The sequence below is a fragment of the Athene noctua genome, chromosome 21 (genome assembly GCF_965140245.1).
Source record: "Athene noctua chromosome 21, bAthNoc1.hap1.1, whole genome shotgun sequence".
Classification (NCBI taxonomy): Eukaryota; Metazoa; Chordata; class Aves; order Strigiformes; family Strigidae; genus Athene; species Athene noctua.
This window is the reverse complement of record NC_134057.1, coordinates 5,634,483-5,646,807: the sequence shown is the minus strand read 5'-3', so window position 1 is coordinate 5,646,807 and position 12,325 is coordinate 5,634,483. Positions and strand designations below refer to the sequence as shown.

General features: G+C 42.3%; 1 protein-coding gene across 4 annotated transcripts in view; it reads left to right on the top strand.

The window, feature by feature from the left end:
- Window positions 1–1,107: 1,107 nt before the first annotated feature.
- CCAR1 (cell division cycle and apoptosis regulator 1) overlaps window positions 1,108–12,325 on the top strand; it is a 31,576-nt gene continuing 20,358 nt past the window's right edge. For 2 of the 4 annotated variants that reach the window (XM_074924161.1, XM_074924159.1), the window contains exons 1-7: window positions 1,108–1,185; window positions 2,163–2,281; window positions 8,959–9,131; window positions 9,727–9,771; window positions 10,462–10,494; window positions 11,452–11,645; window positions 12,186–12,300. In XM_074924161.1, the coding sequence (XP_074780262.1) occupies window positions 2,209–2,281; window positions 8,959–9,131; window positions 9,727–9,771; window positions 10,462–10,494; window positions 11,452–11,645; window positions 12,186–12,300 (633 nt within the window). In that variant the 5' untranslated portion in view covers window positions 1,108–1,185; window positions 2,163–2,208. The remainder of the gene's footprint in view (window positions 1,186–2,162; window positions 2,282–8,958; window positions 9,132–9,726; window positions 9,772–10,461; window positions 10,495–11,451; window positions 11,646–12,185; window positions 12,301–12,325) is intronic. The other 2 variants (XM_074924160.1, XM_074924163.1) reach the window with 2 other exon arrangements.

Here is a 12,325-nt window from a genome sequence, read left to right as displayed (position 1 = left end):
TGCTTTAGTCAACTGAGTTTAATGGAGTTGTACCAGGAAGAGACATCAGTTAAGGTTCAAGATGCGTGGATTTAAAAATGATAAACTATGCTTGTTAGTGTAAAACATCTAAACCCTCATGTAATTTGCAATATACTTTAAAGGGCTAAGGCAGATCTGGTTTTGTGTATTATTGAGTACCAAATGTTGACAGAAATTTAATTTCATCTGCCGGTCTCCTGTTTCTTTCTCTAGTTGTCCTCCTAATCTAGCCCACTGCAAGTGAGTTTAATGTTCTTGTCTCTCAAGAGAGATTTTATTCCATCACTTTGTTCTGAATGACAATACACCACTTAGAAGTGCCATTTTCATTTACAAAGTGGGTTTTGTTGACTCTACTCTCAAACATTAATAACCCATTCCACCTCATAGCAAACTTGGGTAAAAAACTATTTAAGGAAGGCTCTTTATAATATCAAGGGGGAAATTACTGTTGCCCATGAACTACTGAACTACTTACTACAATGATTTCTGGCTGCAATTTCTGTTTCAAAGCAGCTTAAGTGCTCTGATGAGTCCCTCTGGTGATTCTGCTCTCTCTTCACCTCAGATGAACCTGTTACCCCCCTCCCATAACAACCAGAATGCTTCCGCACATAAAATCAGCTCTCCGGTTCAGAAGCTCACGCATGGCTTTGCTTCAGGTTGAGGGCTGCCTATTTCCTACAGCACTAAGGCGCGCATGAGACGGTGCGAGAAGCACCTGACATCTGCCCAGACTGACGCCTGCTGCGAGTCGTTTGTGGGGCGGGGGAGGAGGTCGAGCAGCGCGCTTGCGGCGGCCAGAGCGGACCTGAGGAGGGGCAGCGCCGCGGCCCGAGCCGCTAGGCCCAGCTGCAAGATGGCGGCCCCGCAACCCCGCCCTCCGGCCGCCCGTCTCGGCCAAGATGGCGCCGGGGCCCCGCCCCTCCCCTAACGGCCTCTCCGCACGCGGCAGGCCGGGCGCGCGCCCATCCGCCCGCCTGGCCCCGCCCCGCGCCTGCGCGCTCGGGCCCGCCGGCGTCGTGTGGTCGCAGACGAAGACGTCATCAGCACGCGCCGCCGCCTGCCGCCGGCCGCGGGGGTGGGCGCGCCTGCGCAGTTGGGGCGCGCTCGGTGCGGGAGGCTCGGAGGGGCTGGCGATGGCTCCGGCGAGGCGCCGCTCAGGTACCGGCGGCGGCGGCAGCAGAAGGGGCCCGGGCTGGGCGCGGAGGCCCTGGCGCCTTCCCCGGAGCAGGCCTTGGTGGCGCCTGGGGTGGGGGAGAGCAAGGCGAGCGCGGGCTCGCGCTCAGGCCCGCATTGTTGGCCGGGGGCGGCGGGAGGAGGAGGAGGAGGAAGGGGCGGGCGGCGGCCTCGCCGCGGCGGGGGGTGGGGAGGCGCCTGCTTCCCGCCCGCCCGGCCTGCCGCCGCCACGCCGGGAGGAAGGGCCGGCACCCGCCGCCTCCCCTTTTCCTTTCTCCCCGTGCTGTGTTAGCCGTTCCTCGGCGGCGGGGCCCGCTTACGCGGCGGGTATTTGAGGCTGCGCGCGGAAAAAAAAAAAAAAAAAAAAAAAAAAAAGTGGGGGGCATTAGCGGTGCTGAGGTGGGTTACGGTAATTTTTTAAAAATCGTGGTTGCAGGGAAGGAGCGGGCGGTTTCCCCGGCGGGTGCGAGGGGAGGGAGGGAGGGAGGGAGGGAGGGAAGTGGCGGAGTTGGTGAGCGGCCCTGCCATGTTCGCGTGGTTAACTTGCCCTTGTTCGGGGAGAGGGAAACTGAACCATGGCTGAAAGCGTACGTTGTTCCTCTGCCGGCAGCGCTCCCACACGGCGGCGGAGCAATAGCCTGAAAAAGAAATAATAACAAAAAATAAAAATCCGTCATTCTGCAGAGTCACCTTTCCCTTAGTCTTCGTTGGAAACTTGAATAAATTTTTGCGTTTAAGTAGCGTTAGTCCCATTGTTGAGGCGGGGAGGGTGGAGATCGTGCCTTAGGAAAATATAATAACTTGTCTTGCAACTTTTTGTGTTTCCCGCTTTTGATCTGTGTTGCCCACCAGGTTTAGGAGTGTAAAGATAATCTTTCAACACTTTTTTTTTTTATGACCCAGAATTAAAATAGCCTGATGGTATATATTTCAAAGATTGTAGCTGCGCTTTATTTTAATAGATTGCAGTTATAGAAGATAGACACCCAGGAGATTTTGCCTTTCGCCATGGCTCAGTTTGGAGGACAGAAGAATCCCCCTTGGGCTACTCAGTTTACAGCCACTGCAGTATCTCAGCCAGGTCAGTTTACATATCGCTTAATGTTTGAACCCTGACATCTAGTAGATTTGGAGATTCTGTAGTTGGGTATGCAGTTAAGAGTGGCACCACGATAACTAATTTATTTAAATTCTATTTAAATGGTTTAAGTTGGGAGTTTTTCACACAATAGAGACATTAAAGATAATTGCCTAATACTAGCTCTTGGGTTTTGTTGGTCTTTTTTGTGAAGGGTGATAAATAAAATCCCAGGTGAATTTTTTATTGATTCTCTTGGTCAGTAAACAACATATCAAGTTACTTGTATCCAAAGATGCGTAAATCAGATTACCTTTTAATTGCATTGCTCTAGATTAAATAATAACAGTACTAATAAGGCATTACAGAGCTTTTTTTTTTTTTTTTAAGTGCTGCCCGAGTTTCATTTCCAGGGCAGCCTTCAATGTTTACAAAGTATTTTGTCTTAATACATTGGACAAACTTCACGTAGTGAAGAGGTCTCAGAAATTTGTGTGCGGAGGGGATATATTTTATTTTCTTGTTAGTGTCAAGTTAGAACTCAGAGATCCCTGTAACCAAAGGTATCACCCTGATAATGGTAGAGGTTTTCCTTTGATTTAGCTCAGAAGCCTTATTTAATCACAGGCTAGTGTATATAAAAACCTAGCTGGCTAGATTTTCATGTTTCGCATTGTTTTGTAGCATGAAAATTTTTGAGGCAAGAATGTGACACTTGCTGCATGGTGAATCTCGGTGCTTCCATTTCGTTCTGGGCTGCCTTTTTCTATTCTTGAATATAAAATATTTCCTAAATATTGTTGTTTCATTTCTGATGTGAAAAGGCTTCAATGAAGTTGTGGTACTTTGAGGATTCGGGCTGTCAGAACGTGAGCACAGGCAGTAACATTGTTGAAGAGATGTCTTTCTAAAGAGTTGTATGGGTTTTGCAGTTGTCCTTTGCATCTTGCTCTAGTTTGATACGAAGCCGAATGACATACCTTCTTTGTCAGTGGTTTTAAGTCTGGGAGCTTAGGAAACGTTGGGAATACTTGCCATTCTTTGAAGGTGAATGTCGGGGGCGGGGGGGGGAAACAAACAAACAAACCCAAATCTTTCTCCTGACTCAGTTTTCTGTCCCAAATTGACTTCTCCATCTCCAGTTTTTCTTTTGGGCACTGGCCCAATCTGAGTGCATGTGCCACCCCCTACCCTGCCAGGTGTTTCACAATACTCTGTCCCAATGTGCTTTTTCCTATTCCTTCATGCCTGTTCACTCCTACTCTCTACCTAAACTGTTGCTGTACCTAACCAGCTGCCTACAAGCAGTTTTGTACTGTTTCTCTGAATAGTTCACCCTTCCCTTCCTCAAATGGCACTACTGTTCTTCTGTAAGAAATTGCCTGACAGGTGGAAAGGGTCAGCATGGGGAACACAGGAGAGACAAACTTTGGTTTTGGTTCTTGTGTCTGAATGGGTGATACCTTGGAGTGATCAATGGATGGCAGCATCTGGGCTGGGTATTCTTTTAATGTTGGCTGATGTGACAGCTAGTGAGTCAGAAATAGTGATGGAAGACTGCGGGCAAGCTCCATGTCCTGTTTCAGAGGGAAGGCTGCATAAAACGTGATGCAGGAAGGAGCTGGCAGCCATCTTGCCAAGCCTGGACCAGAAGGGAGCCCAGGAGAAGAGGTGGATGGAGCAAGGGAACTAAAAGTACACACCAACTTCTTACCCATTTTCTTATTCTTACAACTCTGCCTTTGGTTAGCCTACTTCTGAGCCTCTTTAAATTAAACGAAGTGCAAAATTTAATTGGAATAGGACTGGTCAGCATCAATTGTGTGAGAGATTTCTCACCTGCTTAATGAGGACAGTATCTCTAGGGATATTTAGCTGTTCATCTGATCCAGCAGCACCTGACTCAGACATGAGAGCCATTAAAGACCAACATTTGCTTGCACTTTTGCCTTCTTCCTGTGATAGTTCCACCTTCCTTTGTGTTCCTAGTGTCCCTCTTCACACTGTAGTATCTTCTCTGCAGTATCACTTGAGGGAATTTAGTTACTTGCATCCTTCCATGCAATCCTTTGCTATTCCTGCTGCAGTACACAGTCACCATCCTCTTTCTTCCCTGTCTGTACTAATGAATCCAGTCCCCAGGATTCTATTGCCCAGCTCCTGTGTTAGTACCTGTTCCCCTGCTTTTTTTAATTGGCAATTCTGATTTGTAATGATTTATAATACAGAGCACAAGAAAGTTCTTCTGCGAAGTCGGCAGTGCTCTTTGACACTGCTGAGAGCTGAAGAACAGTGTTTACCATTGAACTGCAGCCAAGTAGTCACCTTTCATGTACCTTTCAGCATGCAGCCGTGACTGCCCAGCTGGCTTGCCGGCCTGATGAAGAGAGATGCTGTCAGTGCTCAGGCATGCTGACAGGCATGTGCTACTTCTCACCTGTGGCTGCAGTCAAGAATTTGTGCAGATTGGCTTACCCTCATAAACCTCAATGTCCATAAACTGATTTTAAAAACGGCATTTACCAAATTCTTGTGTGTTTTCAGAGGATTGGCTAAAGGTATTACATATATTTATGCATGCCAGCTGTTCTTATCCAAGTGTCAGGTTCCTTCTCCAAAGCATGGAGGTGCTTGAGTACGGGAGAAAGCAATCTTGATTTTTATAACACAGGCAACATAATAACATAGCTTTTTCCTACGCTGTTGTCGAAAGTGGTGAGTGATGGTGTTATAAACCCAGTTTGGTAACTGCAAAAAAGGTAATTTCAGAGTTGTGTTTTGGGGTTGTGGGTTTTTTTGTATTGCTGACTCGGATGCTGTCTTGGCCATCCCTGATGAAGAAGTAACTATATGAGTTAAGGCTGTTAATTATTCAGGTGTGACACTCTTAAGGTAGTTGTAGAGTGACATGCTGTGTAATGAAGGGTTCCTGCAATCCCTTTAGGATAGCTTACTAATTACTGTCTGTACCTGTGGTATTGGAAGAGAGACAGTAATTTCAGGTGCCAGCAAAGATCTATGTGTGAAGAGAGACTCCTACTTGTAACACAGTGAAATTGTTTCACTACTCCTTGTCTCATGGTTTTGCGCATCACATGACTAAAACCAGAATAAACTCCCTGCTATGCTGGTTAAGCATTGTTAAAGCATAAATGAAATCATGCCTACTACAAAAAATTAAAGTTTAAAAAAAATATTCTAAAATTCTTAACGCATGCAAGTACTCTTTATACTTTTAACTTGCATAATGATGGGCGAGTTCCTGAAACACCTACAAAGGACAATCCCCTCCTATTCTCTGAGCTGTTAATTTTTGACATGTCTTTAGTGTGTATTGCAGTGCTTGGCATGTGCTTTTTCCAGGGTTATGATTTGTGGTTGCATAGTGAAGCCTGTTTTTACAGAACTGTAGTCAAGGGGAAGTCTTAGCTATGCCGTGTTCTAGCTGATTGGTGCCATCATCTTTCCTGTATCGATTCTTCATTGCCTTAGAATGGAAAACAGCACACCTGATGAAAGCAAAAGTATCCAAATCTCAGTATCTTATTGCTGCTGGCCCCTGTGAGGTGACTAAAAAAAAAGTGTAAGAATAGAACAAGCATGTAGTGCATCTCAGAGCCACTAAGAAATAGTAGCTAATGCACCACATGCTGGCTTTGCTGTAAACGGATGTCCTGTGATAAATATGCTGAGCCTAGATTCTATTGTGTGCCCATTAAAAGGATTTTTTTTTTTTTGGTGTAGGTTGTATGGTGTTTGTATTGCAAGTGTGTTAAGCTTGAAGAAAATTCAAAACCCCAGGACCCAAAGTCACTATTTCTGACAACTGTGAAAAGTATCCAAAGCCCTGGATCAGGCCCTTCTTTACTGTAATCCTAATAAATCTACATCACTTGTGGAGGAGATATATGTAACTGCATGCTTTGAAGATTGTTTCCCTAATCTTAAAGCGTCTCTAGAATGGACGTGCCATGCAGTATTTGGTGCGAACAGAAGCTGTTTAGACTGCATTTGAAGGCAGTCATCTACTTACTGAGATAATTACAAATCCTAAGAAGCTATTATTTGTTGCTGCAGATGCTTGTTGCCAATAATAATAATAAGGCACTCAGTGTCAATTCCACACTCGGTCTGCAATTCATTCTTTGTCTTGGTTTTGTGTATGATTTTTTTTTTCCTTTTTCTTTTCCTTTTTTTAAACTAGTAATGCAAACACAGTCACCTATTTAATCAGAACCCGTTTGACCGAGCTGAGTGCTAAAAGGTAATCAAATTAAACTCCTGGAATACTTTGGGGCAAATCAGTAGGAACAAGATAAAGCTTTGAAAAACTTGTTACTACAGATGTTATCCTTTGAGGGGATCTCGTTGGTCTTTTGTCTTTGCCTTTTGTTAGTAAGTTGCTCTGCAGTGTTGTGGATGACATGATACCCAGTTAATAATAAATGCTCATAAAGTGACAGTAGAGATAGCAAAAGGTCTTTTCCTTTTTTTTTTTTTCCTTCCCCTCTTTAATGGAGAAAATGGGGTAAGAGTCTTAGGGGTGGGATGGGAATTGTTTGAGGTGCTTATGCTGGAAGGGGAATTGTCATAGTGGAAGCTGAAAAGCGGAATAACTCCAAGATCTCGTTTGGGGAGCAAGCATGTTAATATTTCTGTGGGTGTCTTTGGTACAAAAAGTAGGAGAGAACTTGTGAAACTTGCTTGATGACGTTTCCCAACTCCATCCTCCTGTGTTGGAACAACACTAGACTGAATGACAATAGCTAGAAGGTAATAGCATGAAGTGAATTTCTGCACTAATAGGAATTTCTGCTCAGCATGTGGAAATAAGGGGAGAAAGATTTAACGCATTGTTTATCTACCTTGAGTGCACCAGCAAAGTAATGCAGCCAAGAAAGGTGAAAGTTGTCCCACGATGCAGCAACAAAGCATTTTCATTAGATTTAAAGGTCTATTTAGGGTGTGTTATGTAAGGCAGTGGTGAGGTTTCACATCAGAGCATGCTTCTGCACAGCAAAAAAATACATATTCAAATGGGAGCTGATGGGCAAGCAAGAGGATAAAGAGAATGGAGGGCCTGGCATGGGAGAAGCCTGAGGTTTAGCTTGCTTGGCTTCTGAAGAAGCCCACATGTTGGAATTTTCTAGGGAGAAAGTTCATGTGATACTGGAAATACAAAAGTAATTTTGCTGTGCTATAGCATGCCTGATTTCACTATTAAAATAGTATTACTTCCAGGAACACTGCTGTGACAATATTTGATACAGATTATAGTGATGGTGATTATTTTAATTGTTGCTTATGTATTTCTTCCATGTTTCATTGCAAAATGGCAAGATGATCAGTGATATCAACTTGTTTTCTGAAGATAGTACTCTGCTGGCAAGCGTGGTAGAGAGGATTAACCTTATTCAGGATCTGTTGAGTTGGTTACAGCATTTTTGTGTGTTCTCTGGTGATGGTGGCCAACTACAAGCAATCTCTTAGTGCATCCCTGGGTCAGGAATGAAAGCTTTACTTTGGACCAGTAAGAACTGTGTGGGACACAAACTGCAGGAAGAATACTGTAAATCTGTTCTTCGTTTCATCGTGCCTCTTTAATGGCTTTGGAAGAGAAAGGAGAACCCTGCTTAGCTTGAATGTTCCTCCGTTCTGAAGGTGGCTGGCTGACCTGTTTTTGCTGGCAATGTTTCCCTGCTGATTTTCTCTTTGGTTTTATTTAAACATGGACTAGACTGATAGCTTGATGAAGTGACATTTGATCATGCAGCTGCAGATAATTTTGTAAAAAACTTCTGCCAGAGGGAGACAGTTTCCAGATATGTTTGCAGCTCTTTGCTCAGTTTTGTGTTGTGCAGGGCTCTTTGTCCTGAAAAATTCCATCCGCGAGGCTTAAGCATACCTTGTTTGGAAGTATCACATGCATGACGTAGCGTGTGGATAGCTGCTCCTTATGATTTGCTTAATCTTCTTCTGCAGTGAATTAGAAGTTGATATGACAATAAAATAAACCAGTCTTTTCCTTCCAGGCAGTTTGAGTCTGGGCAGCACAAATCCTTCCTAGTAAGATCTGGAGAGAGCTTGACTTTGTCCCTTTATATGTGGGGAACAACTAAACTCCCTGTTGTTATAAGGCTGTTCCTTCTCTACCAGTCCCCACATCTATAAAATCCAGCTCACTCGGGGACAAAGACAGTACTGAGTGAAGCAAAGCCTTGTGCATTTACAGGGAATGTGTTCCGTAAGCCTCTGTTTCATAGCTGCTATTGCAGTAAAGAGTTCTCTTGCCTTTAGATAGAATAAAATGTATTAATTTACAGAACAGAGCAACAGTCTTCATCAGGCTGATCCAGAATCTGAAATACATTCAAGAAGGAATACAGTGTGTGTGTATGTGGGGGTGGGCACAGATGGGGGTGACAACTATTAGAGCTGTAAAATCGTGAGTAACTTGAGAGAAGGAAATTAAGCGGTGTCTGTGCCTCTGCTGTGGTGTACTATTTGTAAATGAATTTAGATTAGAAGCTAGTGAGGTGTGATCCTTTATTTTGAATTTTGGAATCCGATTTCACTACTTCATGAGCTTGACTCGAGCAAAGCATGACATAATGCATCTAGTATAAGTGTCAGCAACCTCAGCTGTTGAAAGTTGCACTTATTGTGTGTTCTCTTTTCAGCTGCTCTTGGTGTACAGCAGCCGTCGCTGCTTGGAGCCTCTCCTACAATATACACCCAGCAGACGGCATTGGCAGCAGCAGGCCTCACTACACAAACACCAACGAACTATCAGCTCACTCAGACAGCTGCTTTACAGCAGCAAGCTGCAGCTGCAGCAGCTGCCTTACAGCAGGTAAAGAAAAAGGAGCATTTGCTGTTGACTGTATGAACTTTAATGATATAAAACAGTGGCTTTGTCGAGCTAAAGTATCCAAGAGAAAAGCAGAATGGGAAATGATGAACATTGCAGTATAAACCTGCTTAAAAACCGGTGGGATTTTAAGTCTACAGTTATCGATCGTTGTATTAACCTGTGAAGGTGGGAATTTTGGCTGTGGAGGTGTGGACTTTTAGCTATGGAAAGCCTTTTGGGAAAAGGAGTTTTGCTGCACCTAAACTGAGATTCTCGAGTTCCAAGTATCTTCCATCACTATGTGTATCCTTAATAGCATTTTGCATTATTTCATACTGTGCCCTAGTTACTATATAAGTGTTAGGCCTAAAAATTGCTGATTTTAGCTAGAAAGAGTACATCAGAGACTACTCTAAAGGCCAAGAATATTTGTTATGAAAGTAGTCTGTGTTGATACTCTTAGTTATGTTTTGTATTAGAATGGTTAAATGTAAATAGTTTGTCTTGAAAGTTGCTTAGCAGATAACTTGTATTTGGTATTACTGGGTTAATAATACTTCCCGTTTATGAGATATTTTGCTTTTATCTGTTTCAGCAATACTCACAACCTCAGCAGACTCTCTATAGTGTACAGCAACAGGTTTGTCTGATTCTTACTGTGTACATCACAAATAGTTTTAAAAATAATGTTGGTTGTGTGTCTTGTAGGATTTGTCTCCGAAATCATCCTCATACAGGAAGTTGCTAAAGAAACTAAGTAATTTTTTTTTTGTAATGAAAGAGAGCTTGAAGTTCATAAACTTGGAGAGACATATCCAGAATGGAAGCCTGCCTACCTTCATGCAAAAAAGGAAATTTAAAAATACATACTATTCCGTGTGTACACGATTCCTGCTAAACTTTGCTCTAAACAGGGCCGTGTATTTTAACTGCTGGAAAGATGCTGTCCAAAAAAAGTTCCCTTTTCTGTTTGTTTTTGTTTTTTTTTTAAATGGTCTTTGAACTTAACAGGATTTTGAAAAAGAATAAAAGGACATGAAAATTACAGACCTAAGGTTCTCCAGCTGCCAAAACTTTTTTTGGTATTGCTATTAACTTTCAGTTACAAAAACCCCAGCATTTCTGCTTATTGAGTAAGCCTGGATTATACAACCTTAAAATGAACCACATGAGCACAATCTTATGCATATGCAAACTTCTGAAATGACCAAGCCCCAAAGGACTATTAAGTGACTCAGATTAAGCAAAAACTCTTACTTGTAAAGAGGAGGTAAAATTGTACAATTTCCTTAAGCATATAAAATTAATTTATAACTTTATTTATTTTAAGTTGCAGCAACCTCAGCAGACCCTTTTAACTCAGGTTAGTTTGGTTTTATTGTTTGGTCTTCATCCCCAAACACAGATAATGCAAAAGTGCAAATTTGTGACGTCTTGGGTAGTTTAATCTGTAAAATGAACTAATATAAATGGACGTTTTACTGGTACAGGTTTATTTTATCCAGATGTTAAAATATGCATAGCCTTGGTTTCCAAAATTAATAGCAACCACTTCTCCTTAATCTTGAAGGGCTTATGTCTATGGATTACATTATAATTTTTTTTTTGGTTTGAACTTCAAGTGTTCAGTAGTTTTGCAGTAAGTAGCAAACTGGGAAAATATTTTTCTCATTTGAGAAGGAATTTAACTTTCTGTGTTAATAGTATTGCAGTATGCACATAGGTTTAGAGAATCTCGCTGAGCTTGACAGGTTTAAAACATGCAAGCATTTAACACACTGTAAATTGCTCTTGCTCCGTTTTCACTTAGCCTTTTCAACATGCTTTAAAAAAAGTAAAAATGAGTTACTTGATTTTATTATCTGTGTTCTGCTTTTGTAAGAAGGCAAGCACATAGGGAAGGGTTTGTGTTAGCCTCAACCTCTACTGACTTTTAACACTCTGTTGGGGTATAAATGGAGAATAATCTCCAAGTGTGTATTCCTGGCAAAGTTAGGAACTTCTCTTCAGGCCAACTGTACAAGTTACCTGTAAAAAATAACAGTCTTTTTTTTTTTTTTTTTTATAGACAATGTGTGTATTGGGAAGCTGACTTTTTTAAAAGAAAGGGATAAACAAGGCCAGTCTTCATTCAAAGTAGAAAAAAAGTCATCTTAAAAAACCCCAAACAAACAAAAAACCTTCCTTCTTCTGAAAATCTCTATTCAGAATAATTCCTTTAAAGACATTTTAAACTCGTGTCTACATGGGTACAGGAAGTGTTCATTGTAGGTATGTCAGCTGGCTACAAGATTTATAGTTTGCTTTATTTTGCTTACAGCCAGCTGTTGCCCTGCCTACCAGTCTTAGCCTGTCTACTCCTCAGCCAGCAGCCCAGATAACTGTTTCTTATCCAGCACCCCGGTCAAGTCAACAGCAAACCCAGCCACAAAAGCAGCGTGTCTTCACTGGGGTAGTTACTAAGCTACATGATACATTTGGTTTTGTGGATGAAGATGTCTTTTTTCAACTTAGGTAAGGTGTAAATACCTGCCTGCAGGTGTACTCTATGATACCCTCGCTAAATAAAAAGTTTAAATTATTGCATTCTAGTTCTTTGACTCCACTGATTGTGCCTGCAGTTAGGATGTTTTTTTCTGTCAACGCTGAAAGTCGGGTGGTCAGATAAGTTAATAGACACTAGATCTGAGTTCTTCTATGTGAATTTTTAGATTTTTTTAATGCAGATCCCAAAACTGGGAGACTCAAAAGGCAATAAGCTCCTTATAATATGACATCATAGCATTTGTGGGTGATTAAATGCATATAACTTACTATCTGCCTATCTTAACTCAGTACTGTTTAGGGAACTTCTCCTCTGGGGCAAAAGACAGGAATTAAATTCCTGGGCATACTCCGAACTGAAGGAGATATTACTTTCACTGAATTTGGGGATAGATGCTGTTTCTGTAAGCTTTTTTTAATGAACTTTGTCTGCTTTCTCCCAACTTTAACTCGCAGATGTAGAACTAACTAAATCAGACTCTCACAATTCCTTTTCTGTAACGTTTACAGTGCTGTTAAAGGAAAGACACCTCAGGTGGGTGACAGAGTTTTGGTAGAAGCTACTTACAATCCTAACATGCCATTCAAATGGAATGCACAAAGGATCCAGACACTTCCAAATCAGGTATATGGGGTTACCCAGTCTAACT